This window comes from Xiphophorus couchianus, chromosome 7 (assembly GCF_001444195.1).
Source record: "Xiphophorus couchianus chromosome 7, X_couchianus-1.0, whole genome shotgun sequence".
Lineage (NCBI taxonomy): Eukaryota > Metazoa > Chordata > Actinopteri > Cyprinodontiformes > Poeciliidae > Xiphophorus > Xiphophorus couchianus.
The window spans coordinates 12,854,785-12,873,805 of record NC_040234.1 but is presented as its reverse complement, the minus strand read 5'-3'; the positions used below and the strand labels follow the sequence as shown (position 1 = coordinate 12,873,805).

The 19,021-nt window shown below is 38.5% G+C and overlaps 2 protein-coding genes across 3 annotated transcripts in view; one reads left to right on the top strand and one right to left on the bottom strand.

Annotated features, from left to right (window-relative positions):
• The window catches only part of col4a1 (collagen, type IV, alpha 1), a 42,290-nt gene extending 28,780 nt beyond the window's left edge, over positions 1 to 13,510 (bottom strand). The window contains exon 1 of the mRNA XM_028023607.1: positions 13,305 to 13,510. Within this exon, the coding sequence (XP_027879408.1) occupies positions 13,305 to 13,394 (90 nt within the window). The 5' untranslated portion in view covers positions 13,395 to 13,510. The remainder of the gene's footprint in view (positions 1 to 13,304) is intronic.
• A 130-nt stretch (positions 13,511 to 13,640) lies between these two features.
• The window catches only part of col4a2 (collagen, type IV, alpha 2), a 53,967-nt gene continuing 48,586 nt past the window's right edge, over positions 13,641 to 19,021 (top strand). For both annotated transcript variants that reach the window (XM_028023606.1, XM_028023605.1), the window contains exons 1-3: positions 13,641 to 13,796; positions 14,016 to 14,136; positions 14,223 to 14,274. In XM_028023606.1, the coding sequence (XP_027879407.1) occupies positions 14,087 to 14,136; positions 14,223 to 14,274 (102 nt within the window). In that variant the 5' untranslated portion in view covers positions 13,641 to 13,796; positions 14,016 to 14,086. The remainder of the gene's footprint in view (positions 13,797 to 14,015; positions 14,137 to 14,222; positions 14,275 to 19,021) is intronic.

Sequence of the window (19,021 nt, the reverse complement as noted above, 5' to 3'; positions counted from 1 at the left end):
TGAGAATGGCTTTAACCTATAGCAACAATCATGCTTAACTAGAGATGAAGGTTTGTGTAATTCTGCAGCCACCTTAAAAGCTTCCTATTACACCATCTGCACAATCTGTACAAGCAACCATGTGTAATGAGAAACACTCATTAGGTCATGCTAGACCTCCATTTAACCTAACCTGCATGTTTGTTGACTGAATAACCAAAGTACTAAAGAAAACAAAACGTGCAGAAAACGCTGAGCAACCGTAGTCCAAAACAACAGCCACTCTGTTTACACAAGTGTTGACACAGTCTGAACAAACGTGGAGAAGTATTACATTTTCTAGCTCTGAAATAAGTATGATAACAAATACATGCAGAGTGTAATATTTGTATTTCTAGTCTTAATTTTTTCTGTCTTTTATAACTTTAGATTTCTAAATACCAGTTGCTCCAACTAGTGTCCTTTTATACCAATACTATAGAAAAGATTCACACAAAACAATTACCTTCATGTCAGTTTTTATCATTTCCTCCTGGACATGTTGTGTTTTTGGAGTTACTGACTGAAACATCATATATGTTCTCACTTCTAAACTCCTCTAAAGGGTTCATGGATAACCAATTAGAGCCATGCAATCTTTTACTCTAGTCTGTCCTCTCTCACAACTGCTCTAATTAAAACCTATATATCAAGCACATACTAACCACTGCTGCTTGGTCCCTGCAGGGTCTTTGTGTGAATCTCCAGTGGTCAGTAGTGTTCACTGTGGATGGATCAACAGTGTCCAAATAAAGGCAAAAATCAAGCTTTTAAATTAAAAAATAGCCCTTCTTTAATCTCATTCCAAATTATGTCCAAAAAGGCAATATTGTGTTTTTATAGGTACCATAAAATAAAATATTCTGTAGGCTAAATGCTTCTCCTAAGCTAACAAACTCTAGAGATGAATTTCAAATATGTCAAATTCCAATTTTATTTTATTTTAAATTAATAGAATAATAAATCATACTTGTATGCATAATTTTAACTTCTCCATCGCTGCACAGACTGCTTATGCCTCTGGCTGACTCTGTGTTAGATTCTGTAGTTATCCAGTGAGATTCCTGATGGGACCAAGATGAGGCTATTGGACCTGAAAGCTAATATATTTTCATCCTGCAATAAAACAAATCTGTTGAACAGCACTTTAACAGCTCCGATTAGTTTAATGTAAAACATGTTCAGCTCTGCGGCTGGCAGCAGGTAATTATCCACAGCACAGATGCAGCTGAAGGCTTCTGAAACCAATAGCAGATTATTGTACACAAAGATGTTCTCACAAACATGGACTCCGCCCATACCTGCTCTAATTAAAACCACATACATGCAATGGATGTAAACAAGATTAAATCCAGGCACAGTGAAAGTCTGCTGATTCGTATTTGTTTTGCAAGATTAATGGTGTTTGTTTTATTATGGGAAAATACAAGAGATGACAACTTCTAGGCGCAGGGGAAGAGGTTAACAAGGAAATAGTTTAAGGATAATAATGAATAAATAATTGGATGTTATGTTAACAAACACAATACACAGCTATTCTTCTTAAGCAATGTTACTTATCTGGCTTTAGCAAAAGAAAAACAACTGGGTTACAAGAATCACTGAGTAAATAAACAAATGTGAAAACCTGTGGACAGTGGACAGTAATGCAGACTGAACCAGACCCAGCCCACCTAGTTTTTCTCTCATAAAATTCACAAATGATTTCTCTGTTTCTCATTATTGTTTTCCCCTCTTTCATTTTCTTGACAGCTAGTGTTTATTACTAAACTGGTAAAGATCGGCCCCCTTCCCTTACGCTTTACTATGTACAGAGGGTCTGGGCTCTCAGCTATAGACAAACGATTGTTTCCTGGTGGCGTGGACTATGTTCAAGATTTAAACTTTATCCAATCAATAAAGGTTTGGCCATGAGGAATATAATGCACCATTTCGACCCGATGAAGCTTGACGGATTTTCTCTGCGCTCTTAACCACCGTCCCCATTGTAAAGAGAGAAATGCCGAGCTGAATGAGATGCTCAGATGTTAAATATTTCAATATTTGGAAATGTGGCCAACACAGACTGAATGGCTTCGTTCACTTCCTCTGCTGCCACTGCTAAAACTACAGGCAGACTAGATTTCTAAAACAGCTCAGAAAATTAACATCATCATTTACAAACTTCTCCCTCTGTTCCGTGATTGGCCCGGTTGAAATTCAACATGAGAAATCAAAGACAATGGGAGAAAACCCAGACGGGGCACTGAGAGATGAGAATCAAGTGGAATTGCATATGAAGGCAGTGGACACTACAGACAGACACGTTCATTTAGGCATTTTAATGTATAAAAGCAGGGATTCAAAAACCCATACCTGTTCTAATATGTCTCACCTGGCACTAACAGCTAATCCTCTGCCACACCCATCTGATTTCCGTCTGTCTATCTCCATCTGAACCGAATCCAGTAAACTATTTGGTATGGCGTGAGAAAATCCTTTTATAAATTTTCCCAGGTGTTGTTGCTTAGTACTGTGTTTGGGTGTATGTGTGCTTGTAAATGCAAAAAATCTGAAAGGAAGCTATAATTATCCCCCCCGGATAGATGGATGGATGCATTGATAGGGCAGATAGATTTATACTCCACTTGAGTATTAATATATATATTTCTATTTGACGTTCACTTTACTGCTGGTACACCTGAATTTCCCCCACTGTGAGGCAATAAAAGATATTTGTATTCTATTCAATTTCTGTTCTGAGCAGAAATTTTTACACAGTAATAAACCCAAAGAGTCAGAATGTCTGCTATGGTTCAAAGAAAATCAACAACACACATGTATAATTCATTATCATGCGTTACTTGAAAGGACCCATTCCAAGCACAGATGGTTTTCTTTAAGCCCTGGCACATTTTGAAGTTCACCAACATGTTATTGTTTCAGACAACTTCTCTATAAACTCCCTTCATTGCATAATAAAGAGAACTGACCTTCCTTAAATCAGATTGTCCAATGGCATCCCTTCATGACCAGTTAAATGACCCTCACCGGATCATCTTGTTGGCCTGCGACCTCTGTCCAGACAATTAGAAAGGGATTTCACTTAAAGGTTATTGATAACTTTGTCCACTTCCTTTTAGAGAGTAAGTGTGCACATTAAGATGTGTCTGTGGATGAAATGTTGCCCTGTTAGCAAATTAAAGCTGACTTCTGCAACTCATTTGGGCTCAGCGGGGATTTCCCAGCTCCATCCACTGCACAAACAAATTCCACCCATATCCCAAAGCTAGCTCCCTGCCTAGGAAAGAAATCATATATTTTGTCAACTCATAAAATTTACAATTCAAATATATTAGAATCCTAGCAATCTAACTCTGAGGTATAGCCAGTATTGGCTTTGTAAAGTTTGTTGAGAGGCTATTCTGTTTCTTTGCAGAGGTCTGTTTATGCATCCACAAACCACAGACCTGGCTACTAATTATTCCACATGAATACAAAGATAAAGTCCTTTGCACAACTGCTAAATTGCTCAAAATGTAGCTTTACTTGCACTTCTTTCTCTACAATTACACATAAGCTTAGTTGTCTGAATGTATATGTTGAAGGCAATGAGTAAAACATTGCCTGTATTGAAATCACGTTCTGCTACTGCGATCAATTTCCTATTTATTTGTATAAATTCCAGTAAAAATACAGTGAGTTAGAGTTTGCACAGTTATGATATGGAGTCTCCAAAGGATGGATTTAAGCTACGTTCAGGTGAAGGAAATAAAAAGTTAAAAGCTCAAACTGGGTATTGAGGGCAAGGATTAATTCTTACTGTCCTAAAGAATTTGACTGTATGAGCCACAAGCTTCCGTGTGAATGTGCCGGACTCTGGCACCGGAAATAGGATTGAGGAAGTCGTTCTTTCTCCAAGGAGGAAGGCCTCTTCCTCGCCTTTTATGCTAACAAAGACAAGAAGGGGCTGGGCTCGAGTGGGTCTCAAGGGTGTAGAAGTATCTGGAAGTAACGTCAGCACGTGAAGACAAGGAATGACCTATGTGACTTTCTGACTCAATACTTCCATCCTGGATATTTCTCACATAAAATTAACACATAGAAAGAATGTTAAAAGTCTTGAGAGATCCTGTGTAAAGTTTTGTCAAGTTCTGCATATGACCCTGAACGCACGTTTATTATGATGACGCATGGTGATCATGCTGTGGGAGTGCTTTTTCTTGCAAAAACGTGAAATGGAGGTTATCCTTCTGCAGAATAATGATCCTAAACTACAAAGCTACAATAGAATGACTTAGATCAAGAACATGTATTTGTTCAATTTGTCATAAATGCAATTCTTTCCCATGTATGCCACTCTTTTTAGGTCTCTAATTGTACAGTCAGTTTTAAAACTATGTACCGTTCACTTTTCTGTCCTTGGTGCATTAAAAAATCAGAGGAAAAGGCAGCATAAGAGAGGAAATAAAACTGGAAGGAGAGAATAAAGGTTTTCATGAGTGAATTTCACATTCTATCAATGACAAAGGCTCCAAAGTTATACACTGCATTTCATTGTAGGACTTTTCACTGTAAAGCTGCCTCCTTTTGATCAATAGTTTCATACATTTGCTTTGTCTAACTTCCAGATTTGACTTCCACAAGTTCCTACAAGAATCCTGAAGAAAGCTCTACATCGCATCAGCTTAATTTTTCCTCATTTAACTCCTCAATCCAGATGAAGAGATTAGAAGGTATCTTCTTCCTCTGAGGTAAAAACCTTCCATGTGACCGGCTTAACTTGTCTCCTCTATAGAGTTATCTGATTAAGCCTTTCAGAAAACAGCTATTAAACAGTGTTGTGCAGAGGCAGCAACAGGAAAGAAAGACAAGAATGAATAAAGCATCTGTTCTGTCAGGAAGGCGCTTCAAGGCTGTTGCAACGGATAAACAGGTCATCTCAGGTTATCTGAATTACAGCTGTATTGGAATCACGTTCTGCTACTGCAATCAATTATCCTATTTATTTGTACCAATTCCAGTAAAAATACAGTGAGTTAGAGTTTGCACAGTTATGATATGGAGTCTCCAAAGAACAGCCTCCAAAGGATGGGTTTAAGCTACGTTCAGGTGAAGGAAATAAAACCCGCCTTCAATGACCTGTACTGACTTGTTGAAAGGTTAAAAACCCACACACACACACACACATACACACACACACACACACAAAACAATCAGAAACTAAATTAACCATAAATGATTTAATTTATGGGATGAATATAAAGCATGTGCCTCTCAAATGTGTACCATTAGGATCTATTAGTCATTTTAACCCATCACACAGCTGACCATTATTGTTCTTTCCAATTTATTCCCACTTCTTTGCCAACTTTGAGCATGAATCTTGTTGAGTGTCTGTGGAAGAGGAAGGAAGTGAACTCCATCTTTAAAACAAACTGAACCACTTGTGACATTTGTCAGACCATTTTACAGAACGTCCTGACACGACAACCTGCCTTCCACTTCAAGCTATTTTAATCAGGCATTGGCAAGATTCAAGCCACGTCTGTCACAGGCACCTGCTACAGGCAAAAATGTGCAATTAATAACAGGAGAAAGCAACATAATTTTGCAAGTCTGTGTCATGTTTAGCCAAAACTGTGGAATCCAATATTGAATACAGTTAAATAAGACATTTTTACAGGCCAAGCATGTTTGTCTTTGTTCCAGAGAGGTTCAAAACTGTGAAAATTTAAAAAACAAAATGCAAAGTTTAATATTCAATATTATCTTTCATTTGTACTTTAAACTGACATTTAGCCAGCTTTGCAGCTGAAACTATATGTTTACATACTGTGTTTATAAAATACATCTTTGACAAATATTTTATGTTGTGAGTCAGCTAGATTACTAAAACTATTTGCTAAATGCCAGAAGACTAGGAGTGAGATTTTTTTAAAAAAAACATAACCTTGAACAAGGCTTAACTGGAATGCTGCAGCATGATTCTATGGTTTGTCAGACTCTAATGATGTTAAGTGATCGTTTCATTTTCAGCTTAGGTACGTTCAGTTCTCACTGAATAAACTGGTCAAGTCATGCAAGTTTGATTAAATCTTTGTTTAGCTAATTTTTCCTTTTTACTAGAACAAACTGCTCTGTAGTTGCAGTATAACCTTTTCATTTTCAACTTCTTCATTTTAAACAGAGCAGTAAAACTACGCTTATACAAAAACTCACTTAATTTCCTTTTCTTTACAGAGGTTGCAGTCTTCTGTGTGCTTAGGTGCAATGGTGAGATTGTGGAAACTGTGATCATTTAGAAGATTTAACACGATCTCTGACTCCAGGTCATGTCAGAGTCAAAGCTTCAACCTCTCTGGGTAAAGTAAGAAGAAAACTAGACCATCAGTTCAACTGAGGCAGAACAAATAAAGAGCTTAAGGTCCAACTTTTTCATTCATAATTAAGAATACAAAATGTCCCATGTACTATTTAAATACAGTTTCAAAAAGTTCACTTTTGGTTTAGTGAAACCTTCACAGAGCAGTAACGAGATAAACCCAGTTAGATTAAAATGATGCTTAGAGCATCACACTGAAACATCTTATATGAACTGATGTGAAACATTTTATAGTCTTATCTTTCTGACACATAAAATGCTTTTAACAACAGGTTTTTATTAATACTCTGACTTGATCTATGGCGAAAGAGAAAGGTGTAGCACCAATATTTAGTTGGAATATTTAAACACACTCAGAAGCCTTAAACAGCTTTGTAAGTCTGCTTATCGGGGTGGTCACCATTAAGCACTAATAATTTCAATCTTTCCAGTTAATTTGTGCGCTAAATTGTTTTAATTTGGAATCATTTTATGGTTTAAGCAACTTGAAGCATTTATCCTGTGGTAAACATTAACACTGCAAGAAGGCTGAACCTTATGCGTTGGCTACAGATTTTCGACACAGTTTACCTTTTTCTGACTAAAACCTATTCACCTTAAATCTCAAGTTTAAGGAAAAAAGGCAACATAACCTGAGAAAAACATAGAACAAAAGCATAAAGATCATTTCACTGTTGTGATTTTTAGCATAGAAAGCAATAGAGGGAATGTAAATGGGATTCTTTGCTGTAGTTTCTAATAATCTCTATACATAAACTACACATGTATAAACAAAAAGCAGAGTTTTTAAAAGTCTGTTGCAAAACATCCATGTTAGTGTGGACAGGGCCACAGTTGTGATATTTTATGTGATTGACTCTAATTCAAACTTTTAGTAACAAACTGCATGGTTTTATGTTCTCACCTATTCTGATTAGGTTAATCTTCAGCCTAAAGGACGAAGTGTGATGCTGGATGCTGATAGAAAAGAAACAGCAGAGTTCATCTAAGAGCAAGATTAAAGCCAGCATGTGTGGAATTATCCTTCAGTTCATCGTTAACATCATAGACGAGGTCAGCGTCTGGAAATAATGAGCAGTAAAAGCCTCATCAGCCAGCTGATAGCAGAGCACCTATGTCACAAAGGAAAAACTCCAACTATTTCTGCTTGAAAAGACCAGATAATTGTTTGCAATCAAGGATTGATTCTAAACACTGAACGAAACTTTGAACAACTGCTATTTAAATTGCATAAGCATGATCTGAGGTTTCCATTAGATTTTACTTGGCAAAGGTTGCTATCACACATGTATGAAAGACTGAATATTGCTGTCAGGTTTATGTCCGTTTGCTCCAGTCCATTAGATCAGAAGAGGGCTTACAACCATCTCCCATGGGCCTTTAGAGGGGGATGACTTTAAGGTTTATGTGGTCCTTCTACCTATAAACAAAGCAAGAAGTGTGTCCACATTTTCAACACAAATTTAAACTTATTCCCATTGCAGGTTGGTTTCTATGAAGGCTGTTCATCATCATCCAGTTTGCTTTGCTGATGGACAGGGTTCTAAGTTTTAGTCATGGAGAGAAAGGCTTCTGGTTCAGGAAACTCTGGGTTTCATCTTTGCTTTTGCACATGATGTAATTCTCTTGGCATCTACATGCCATGGCTATCAGCAAGCACTAGAGCAGTGGTGAAGCTGTCAGGATAAGACCCAGTTCATCTACATCTGAGGCTGTGATTCATAAACTAAATAGGGTAGAGTACTTTGTCTGGGCTGATGGTCAGTCTTTCACTCATCTGGAGAACAATCTTGAGGTACTTTTTAAAACCGATGGTATGATGGAGCAGGTGACTGATATATTAATTGGGGACAAATCTGTCAAAATACAGTTGTTGCATTTGTTGTGGCAAAGAAAAAATTGACCAAAAGGCAAGGTTCTTTAAACAACCCCATCTGTGAGACTCCAAAACAACAAAATTAAGGCTACACTCAGCTGAAACGCGCTTCCTCTACATCAGAAGGACTCGGTCATGGTTCCTCAGGCAACTGATAAGGAAGCCTCTATACCTCCCTTGAGAGGTTTTCCAGGCCCATCCCACAGGGGCACATCTACAACCTGCTGGAGGGCTATATATGACCCTTCAGGTCTGTGAATGCCTTAGATTCACCAGAATAAGCAGAAGATTGTCATTAGACAGAGGAATATATGGATATGTGAAAATGCTACTCCAATGGTCTGATCTCTAATAGAGATAATTGGATGAATGAATTCCAAATGTTTTTTTGACATGAGAAAGAAGACTGGTTCCAAATGCATAATTTGTTCATCTCCTAAACTGCACCAATTTGACAGAAATTACATCAACATTGACAAAAAGATAAGTCGTTCCCAATATTCTGCCTGCATTCTTCTGGAAAAGCCATTAAAACACAATCAAGGCATTTCTGTTTACCAGAAATCTTGTCTAAACACCTTATCAACGCAAAATCATTCCTATTGAAAAATGAACAACTGGAAGGCAAACCAAGCGAGATTTATACAGCATATAAAAGGAAAGGATCCTCATAAATCTAAAGATACAATCGGCACTGTCTTATATTCCATCATTTGGACAATTTGGCAGCAAAAGATGGAAGTTCAGGTCAAGGACCACAAAGTGAGACTAAAAGATTTGTCACGGCATATCATCACCGGCTCCAACACACATTCTTTCACTTTAGGGGCTCAAAATCTTCTCTCCTTCTCCTCCTCCTCATGTTCTTCTAGCAGCCTTCTGCCCCATCACTCTTCACTTCCCACCTCCATGTCAGATGGATGTATCCATTCCAAAATCTCTGTCCAAACCACAAAGGTCATTTATGACTCACTAATTACACACTGGAATAGCTCAAATGAATTTTCAACACTGTAACGCACCACAGGATATTAACCAATCCCAAGGATCAAGTCTGTCTTAAGAGTGGAAAATATTATTGTGGAGAACAGAACAGGTGTTTTAGGGGGGTATAGGAGAAAACAGCAGCTTAGACAGATCTGAATAAAATGCATCCCTCACGTTGCACGAGTTGGAACTGAGAGGGGATTTACAGCTTTTAGGCTACTTATTTAATCTTCTCTGTGACAGAACAAACTCTCAGGCTGCTCTGAAAATAGGACATACCTGCCACAGTTCCTTGAGTAACAAGGTCAGGGGAGAGTTATCTTTGTTCTCCAGAGGCGCCTGTTAAAATAAGGAGACTAAAAGATGGGCACAATTCTTCCAAATGTAGACATTTTTACAACAGGCAGGTCGTGGATTCCCATTGCTTGGTTGGTGGTCAGTCACAGGGACAGATTCAGCTGTTGCCTGTGTGGGGGGGCTGTCTATAGGATCAGGCCTGTCAAAGCGTACGGACAGCAAGAACAACAAATCAACTCTTAGATTTCAACAAGCTGTTTAAGGAGGATAGATGCTGCCTCTGTCAGTCATGTTAGGGTTGTGTTGAACATCAGAGGCAAGTTTTAAACTGGATAGCGGAAAGAAACTTGACTTTCCCAATAGTTGCAATGGTCCATCCATCTGACATCCCACACACAAACATTTATTCCAGGAATTTGTTGATTTGCCCTCTGCTTCTTTTAGGAAATACTCATGCTTCTTTCTGACCAGATTAAATGCCTGACTCCATGTTTTGAGTAGCAAACAAATTCTTGAGAAATTTCCTTAGGATATTGCCTCTTATCGTTGCCTTTTCCTATGTCAACCTGACCAGCTATGGGTCAAAGGTTATCGTATTTTTGGGTACATCTTTGCTTGACCCTGATTTGTTTCATCAGAAAGTTCTGATCTTCCATCCGTGTCACGTGTCTTTACATCTACATTGACAAAGTCAAACAAACTGAAGCCCTTTATGGAAATTACACGAATCATATTAGATGTTCTGCTAAATTTAACCCCAGCTTGTGAGCTTAGTTAAGTCTGAGACAACTATCCCACTGTGCAGGAGAGCAGCTCAGGATTGATGAGAGGCCTGAGTGGATCACAAACCTCCTGCTGTGGACCTCCCATGGGTGGATGGGAACACATTCAGCTCATAACAATAAATCCAGAATGTGAAAATACTCCAGTTTCACCGCTGTCGTCTGATTAGCAACAAGTTGTTTGGCCGGATATTATTGTCTGTCCAGATGTTCTGTATCTGTTGCATGTTTGTGGATCTAAATATAAACCTGTAGTGGATAAAACAAAAGAACTGCTCTTTACCACTTGATATGTTTTATTACTTTAGTCTGTCAGGAATTCAGATGGATTATCATAATTGATGTCTATGATGATTCAAGGGTCAGCATTCAGTCTTTTGAGTCTGTAAATTATAGTGAAATGTTATTAACTCGAATTAAAAGTTCAGTTGTCCTAGTTGGATTTTCATGACTTTTCATCCGCAAGCTTCGGTTTGCAGAGAGTTTACAATATTACACTATTTCCAGTGTAACAGTGGACCACCTGCAAGGAGCTGAAATCTGCGAATATTTGAGACCCTCTTAAGGAGGGATTATCACTGCCTGTTAGTTGTTCAAGCACCAAATATATTTTAATATGAAGTCATAGACACAATGGAAACCATCTTAGTATTAAACTAATGTACAAGTCTTCCTTATCTCTGATCCTGTACAGTCAATCAGCAGCAACAAACGACTCCACTCTGGATTGGCTGATTTGCAAACGTCAGTCAATGGTTTGTCAAGTAGCATTGTGTCTGGGAATTTCAGCTACCCAAGCTGCATTTTATTTTGAACATTTTCTATATCGTCTACATGAAATAAAATCACCAAATAGGTAGATTTTCCATGAATAATTTTGAATTAAGTTCCACATAAAAATATTGAACTGTGAATAGGGGGCCAGGGATCCACGCAACACAGTTTTGCAACCAGGCATATTGACCTTTTTATTCTTTAGATTAAGCCTTCTTGAAGGTTTATTTGTTTTTCAGATGAACTGTGCAGAACAAATGTTGTATTATTTGTGGCAATTGACCAAAACCAATTAATTCACTGCAAGTAATAGGGACAAATACATCATGTGGTAAGAACTAAATATGGCATCCTGTGTTCTACATGCTGTTATTCATGTTTCAGAGGGAATGGGATGAATTTTCCCTCTTCTTCCCCCATTACTTTACTTACTCAGTTTAATTAATTTTCTTCCCAGAGCAGAGAGCAATTCTTCTCCTTCCAGGAAAAGGTTTGGATAAGGAAGACTTGTGAGATAGCTCTTGGCATCGTGTCCAACTTATTCAGAGTTGTGTTCAAAGGTTGAAGCAGAGGCAGTTTGAGAAATGGGCTTTCTACCGTCTTCTATGTGGCCAAAGAGGACGCCATGAAGACAGATAAAATGCTACCTTTCGTGTTGCTTATTTGTATGCCTACTAAACAGAAATGTGTGCTTACCTGCCCTTCCATTTCTGTCCAAAAATATAGAAATATTTTAATGCTTTCTTAATGAGTCTGGACATACTTTTAACATCTGTAGTTCAATGTGCTACATACTTGGACTGGCTAGACAATTCAAGATTAAGACAAACTTTATTATTTTCTTTTTTTCACATTACAGCTAAGATTGAAGCATTTTTTCTGATTCATTGTTACACATGGGTACAGAATGGGTATTGTTGAGGAGGAGGGTGATGTATTGTTATGTGCAGAAGGTGGGGCTCAGCAGGGCACTGGTCAAGGGCAGTTCTTGTATGAGTGGGCCTGGTTGTAACCACTGTATCCTACCATGAAAAATATATTTGTTTTATCACAATTTTAAATGGATTTCATGAATTCCAAACTGTCTTAAGTAAACTCTTGGACAAGCAGTAGGATTTTTTGTTGTCAGCTTAAAAAGGCCCAATTGTGAATTAAACAAATGTAAGTAAAAGTGATCTAAGGCCCATTTATTTTACATGGGAAGTAGAATATCATCAATGCTAACCTCTGTCTTTAAAAAATCTGCTATGTAGCACATAAGGACTACAAACTGTGTTAAAAACTGTGAAATAAACTTTTAGTGTTGCACCAGATTGAAAGTTTTGAATCAGATAGCATCATTGTCACTGCCATATTTTCTTCTACCCCTTACTCTCCGCATAAAACATGGAGGCAAATCATTCTCATTGAATGCAAATAAAACAAGAGCAATAAGAACAATGATTTGGGGCACAGCTGACTCAGAACCAAGCTAAAAACGAGCGCTCCTGGCACCCCTCAACAGCATGGCACCCTAAGTGGCAAGTCATGTCTCCCACAACAAGAAACACTGGATAGATGAAGAAACAAAAACAAACATTTACACAGAGCTAATCACTCCATGCCATCTAATAAGAAGGAAGGATAACTTGCACTAAATCTAAATTATCTGAACATTATAGCACAGAGCAATAGGCTAATTTATTTATTTATTCTACAGTACATCCAAGATCAAAACATTAAAAAAAGAATTGAATTATCCCCAAAACAACAACAGTCAGATCTGCACACAATTTTCTGCGTCTCTTATTGCTTTGCCAGACTTTTCTACAGAACAATCTAGTCCCACACAGAAACTTCAGCTACTGGAGGCGTTTGCCCCACCCTCTGCCCTCCTCCTCCTTCTCTCTGGTTCCCTCCAACAGAGGTGGAGGAGCCAGAACGCAATAGATCTCACAAAGTTTCACAACAGTAAAACGAAGCATGTTGCTAACATAATAACTCTGTTGTATTTTGTATAAAATGGCCATATAATTCTGTACACAAATATGATTTTAGTATTGAGGGCCCCTAAAGTGAAACAACTGAATGCCCCTTAAATGGAGCTTTGAAGTGATGGGAGCATATTGCTTGATATAAAAGCTTTAATGTAGACTTAACTGATGCCAGTTACTATTTTTCAGCACAGGTTTCCATCTAAGTTCAGCACAAACTTGCATGCACTCACCTCAGCCCGCGTCAGGTCTAAGCTGCAGTAGAGAGCCGCCAGCAGCAGCAGCAGCAGCAGCGGCGGCAGCGCGCCGGACGGTGACAGCATCGTGGAAACTGCGGCGCGCTCAATCAGCCCCTTTCACTCGCTCCTCTGCCTCTGTCCTCGGTTAACTCGCGGTTTATCTGCGGAGCACGTTCAGCTGCATCTTTGTCTGAGACGATGTGAACTTCTGATCAATGCAACTTGCTCTTGTTCCCGCTGCACCACACCTCCCACCTTCCTCCAAAACGACCACCCTCTCGTCCGGAGAGACAGAGTCTAAACCTTGTTGTTACAAACACTTTGACTTTTCTCTGTACGGAGAGGAACTGCTCGGGATACTTTGGGGCTTTTTTGCGGGATTTTTTGGGGCAGTTTTTGTCACTTTGGTGACGGGGCCGGTGACTTCTCTGGCTCTGGAACCGGAGCATCTCTCCAGCCCGTGATACTTCCATTTCATTACGCGCCGTAAGTTGTGCATATTTATAAAACTGTTTATTTATACCACTGGATTAAATAAAACGTGCATATCTTTCGCGTTATTGCAATCTAGAGTGCTTGTTTTTGCACCGGGGAGCAGTTGAGAGATGATTGGACTAAGAGATAAATGTTTCTGACTGCTTATATTTGTGGATATTATGCATTTTTATACAATTTATAAACACTAGTTGCTTGTGCCTGCAACAGGTTGAGTAAACATGCTTTAAGTGAGAGTTCAAAAGTGAAGAAGCGGCGCGGGACTTGAGTTTGCGCACCGCATGAGTGCGACCATGCAAAGGCAGCAGGATAGAGCGCATACAAATCTGAGGTAAGCGCATCATTAACAACTTCCAGAGTTCAAAATAAGCGCAATACTTTCCATTGGGTTTCATAAGAGTGTGTTTTAATCAACAGGGTGCTGCTTCTCTGCCTCTTCCTCGCCGCCCTCGCCTCGACAGTGCAGGCTGTAAGTTTTATTTCCCACATATTCATGGTTTTTCACAAAAATGCTGCCTGGTTGCAGTTACGACAGAAAATCAATCCCATCCCTCTGGGTTGGGTTTGTCCTGGTTGGAACTGTTCAGATTTTGCAGCGTGTGTTGCCAGTGGGAGTGTCTGGTGTGGTCTTGGTTGGGGAGTTCCTTCTGTAGGAGGGCTCTTCTGTTTCTTCTTGGCATGACTGGTTCAGAAAGCATCAACAAAAGATAAAAGTTGCTGCAAAAGTGAGTCACTTTGCCGTTCAGCATCAGAATATTGTAATTTTGAGGTTCTTAACAAGAAAAAGAAAAAAAAAAACTAAAATGAGATCCTGCAGGGTGGTTATGTTGTGCCATTCCTGACCTCTTGACCTGTCACTGAGGGGGGTGAAGGGGAGGTCATGACCTCTGCCTCCTGCTTGGTAGCTTGAGTTTTTTAGTGTATGCATTCTAGACGGTAAATGAAGACTTTTAAATAAAATTTATTTCCATTCTCTTTTCCTTTAGATCCTTTGAAAATAATAATAAAAATACTACAACACTTTTGAAATAACTTTGTAAAAGTTTGACCTTAAATTTAATCAAGAGGCTGTTGTATGACTTTAAACTTGCTGTTCGTTGTTTAATACTGGGAAATGTTGCTGAAATAAAACAATTGTGTTTAATTATCTCTTTACCAATTAACCTCTACCAGGTTCTACAAGACACTAGAAACTGGAGTTTGAGATGTCTGATCTACAGCATGGACATTACGTTGTGTCTTCAGTTAATACTAGCACTGGCTTCATAAGAGTTATATGACCATAACTCAGGACAGAAACACAACCAATAAAAACAACATCTAACATAAAATGGTACAATTTAGGGAAAATTGGCCTCAATTAAACCTTGTATTGTATTGAGGGGAAATGTTTTACACACATCAGTAAAATGTGTTGAAAAAATGGTAGACTTGTGAATTATTTCCAAACCTGGAGAGTAAAATGCCAGGTGCTGTCATTTTGAGTTTATATAAATCATCTGATTCCTTATCTCTATATCTATTTCTATGTGGTGCAAAGAAAAGAGTGGACATCTTGCAATATAAAAGTTGTTGGTTCCATTTTAGCGTCTTCCTGTCACATGCTGATGTGTCTCTGGACAAGGCATGTCAGCACAAGTTTCCTACCAATTTGTGTATCAGTTTATCAATATGCATGTGTGTTTGTGAGTGTGATTGGGTAGATCTGACTGGAGTGTGAAGTGTTTTGAGTGTTTGGTGTGACTAAAAAAGCTTTATATATTGAGATAAATGACCTGAATAAGCATTTGTAAGCTTTGCATTTATTTTTTTAAAAGCAAAACTTATTCAGGCATAACAAAAAGCAGAGAGCTTGCATCCCATATTTCAGGGGAATACCTCAAAACTATATGTGCAAATAAGATCTTGCATATGAAAACATTGTGTTATTTTTTGTCAAAACGAAGTCTGTCATATTAAGTACTAATCATTTATTGTCAGGAGAGAAATAGTCCCTGAGTTGCCCAGTTAGATTGACAAAAATTGACTGGATGACACTCAGTTATAACAGGATGAAAAAAACATGACTAAGCAAACAATGCTTTATTAATAATTTGGAAGTACTTTGAGAATAATGCAGCTGGATAGTTTTACACTAAGCCTGCTGAAACATGGACTCTATTTTGCTCAGATCCTGTAGAACACAATTTGTAAAAATAAAAAAATATTTCTACTGTTCCCAGGAATGTGGTTAAAATATACCTCATTCTAATAAACCCAAACCTCACCTCATGAACTGGCTGCGTTGTATCGCCCCTCACTATAAAAATAGATTGTAAAATGGAGACATGTTCAAAAATTTACATTTTTAAGATTACTTTGACTTCCTATTGCATTGCAATAAAATAAAAGAGTTAGTTTGACTCCCTTTTGTCCTGTAGCTTTTATTAACTTTGTTCGTCTGCATCATCAAGCTCAACGTGACGCAGAAGTCCACATGTGCTTTGTGTACTGACTAGCACCATGTGAATGTATTTTCTGTTTATTTGTGTCGGTGTCAGCTGTCCGGTTGCTCTCCAAGTTATTTAATATCATACCCAAGGCTCTCAGATGAAAACTTATTTTCTTGAGTCTGATGAAAAGGCCTGTTGTCCCCAGCTCTTATCAAATTTGCCTAGCTCTTGATTAGAAGCATGTGACACAGCGCAGCTCCTCTGTGTGTTGTGTGGCTTCTCTTTAGCACACCGGGGGTCAACTGGCTAAATTTACTTTAGCATAACTCGTGCTCTTTACTGTCAAATGGATGATTATGAAAAAAGCTTAAGAATAGCTTCGTTTGTTATTCAACGAACGTACGTATGAACGTTTGTACAATGAACGTACAACGGCATCATGTACAGTATCTTGTAATTGTACGTTACAAGATGCATGATGCAGTTAGACAAACTGTCAGGAGAAACAATGCGTCTTCTTTGATGATTCCTGTCTGGCTCAGAATTGCTCACTTTGAAAGCTCCCCTTTTGAAATATGTTTCTGTTTAATATCAGACTTTAAATCTGACTCATGGGACAGCTTCACTTCTTTGAACCAAGCCAGTGTACAACCATTTCCCACCATTTGTTTCTGTGTGACGATTTAAATCTGGAATTCATGCGCTCACTGAAGCTGCAGTTCTCTTTCTCATATCGTTCTCATGGCTATTCTAGCTGTTTGTCCACGATCATTAAAATCCCTGAGTTAGCAGGTGAGCGTCTAGACAGATGTTTTAGTTGCTTCATCAAAATATTAGGTCTGTTGATCTTCATAGAGACTAATAAACTTTAAAACATTTAAATAAGATGCCACAGAGACTGCCATTTGTGCTGTTGCAGTTGATTTTTGACACTAAAAAATGAAACGGTAGTTGTTAAAAGATCAAAAATCAGTTTTCAGTTTTTCTGTTGCAGGTAAATTATCAGTGCAGGAGAATATTCGGGATGATATCGACATCCACTGACAGACCAAAGAGAATGTTGATGAAATCTGAACTTCTTTGGCAATCTTTAAAAAAAAGCTGCCATTCATTGGTAGCTTTCCTGGTGCTCTTTGGATGGCTGGTTGCTAAATGAAATAAATCCCAATCCTCAAATAATCCGTGATTTCACCTGATCAACTTGGATGATGCAAATGACACAAATATCCATAAAAGTGGTTTTCTTGCAAACCAGATTTTTCCTCTTTTTCCTGATCCTATTTTTACAATGTAAGCATACCTTTTCACCTGAAAATATCAAGTTTTAATTGTTGAATACAAAAATAACTCAAATTTGATGGACAAAATAAAAGCACACTTTGACTTTAGTATTTTTGTATTTAACTCCTAAACTTGTCACACCCATCCAAGCAGATTACTTCAAATAAACAGATCAAGCTGAAGTGGCTCATTCAATCTTCATTTTCTTACTTCTAGGTAAACTTGTTCATGGAAGTCAACATTTGTTGTTAGCGCAGACATTGTAAAAACTGCTCTGTTGTGTTTTTCAGTGATTTCTTTAGTTTGCTTTTGGCTGGTGAAGCTGAAAACCGACACCTGAGACAAGGTCAAGATTATCTTTAGTGATTAAAGAATCCAGTTGTGTTCTAATTCAATGCAATTCATTCCAGTGGAATCCAATAACATAGTTCTATACAGATCAAATCACTGTCTAAATTATAGGACGATGCAGTCAAATTCAGTCGATCATCAAATGCCAAAGTTTCAGATGACTTCTTTGATTGTTTTTGCAGCAATCCTTCCTCTGAGGAAGTACGAGACCTTTTTTTGCACTGTGAATGTTTTTCTCACACTTCTGAACCTGCTGTTTGAAGTATGCTGACCCTTCCAGCCTGATTCAATTTACACTGTTTTCTGTATCTACACTGTGGTGTGAAAACAGAATTATCAGACTCACAACGCTAAAACTTGATTGCATATATGTATTTAACTCCCACCCGCAATTCACACACAAACAACATGCAGAAAAATATCGTTTATCAGCATCTGTTGGCAGAGGAAGGAAGGCTCTCGAGAAAGAAATGCTAACAGGATGCTTCATAAAGTTTTGAGAGGCTTTGATGTGATTTCATGTGTTTGCGAATAGATTTCAAAATGTGCGTGAGAGTGTGTGTGGTGGAATTTGGGAGGCGATGCTAGCAGGGGACGTGTGACTGTGGAGATTTAGTCTGAGGAAGAGACATTTTTGGCTGCGGTTTTCTACCTGGAAGCCTCGCAGCGACGTCTGCTTAAACAATTAACCTCCTCCCTCGTCTCTAAGTGGATGATTGTGATGGATGTTGTTCCTGCATGTGCAGTTTTTGCTGCAAAACATAGTGAAAATAAATGCAGATCAGAGTGGGGTTCTTTTTGTTGTTTTTGAGGCCTTCGATGGTGAAGGTTTAAATCTCTCTCGGTGTGTGAATGAGAGATGTTTAAGCGATAGCCTCACCCAGTGGAAAGCAGACACGTGACTGACCTGTTGAGTGTGACTGTTTTATCGGGGAGAAAGGGTCACCTCCGGGGCGAGGGGGAGATGTCTGCTTATGATAAGAAAATGGAAACATGGCCATAGCAGTGGCTGTCACAATCAAGGGAAGAACCCATTGTGCTGCTATGCAGGAAGCTGCTGCCTGGGATGAGAACAGTAGGGCTTCCCTGACATTGATGTGTGGGCGTGTGTGTGTGTGTGTGTGTGCTAAACGCATCAATCCGTGTGTTGCA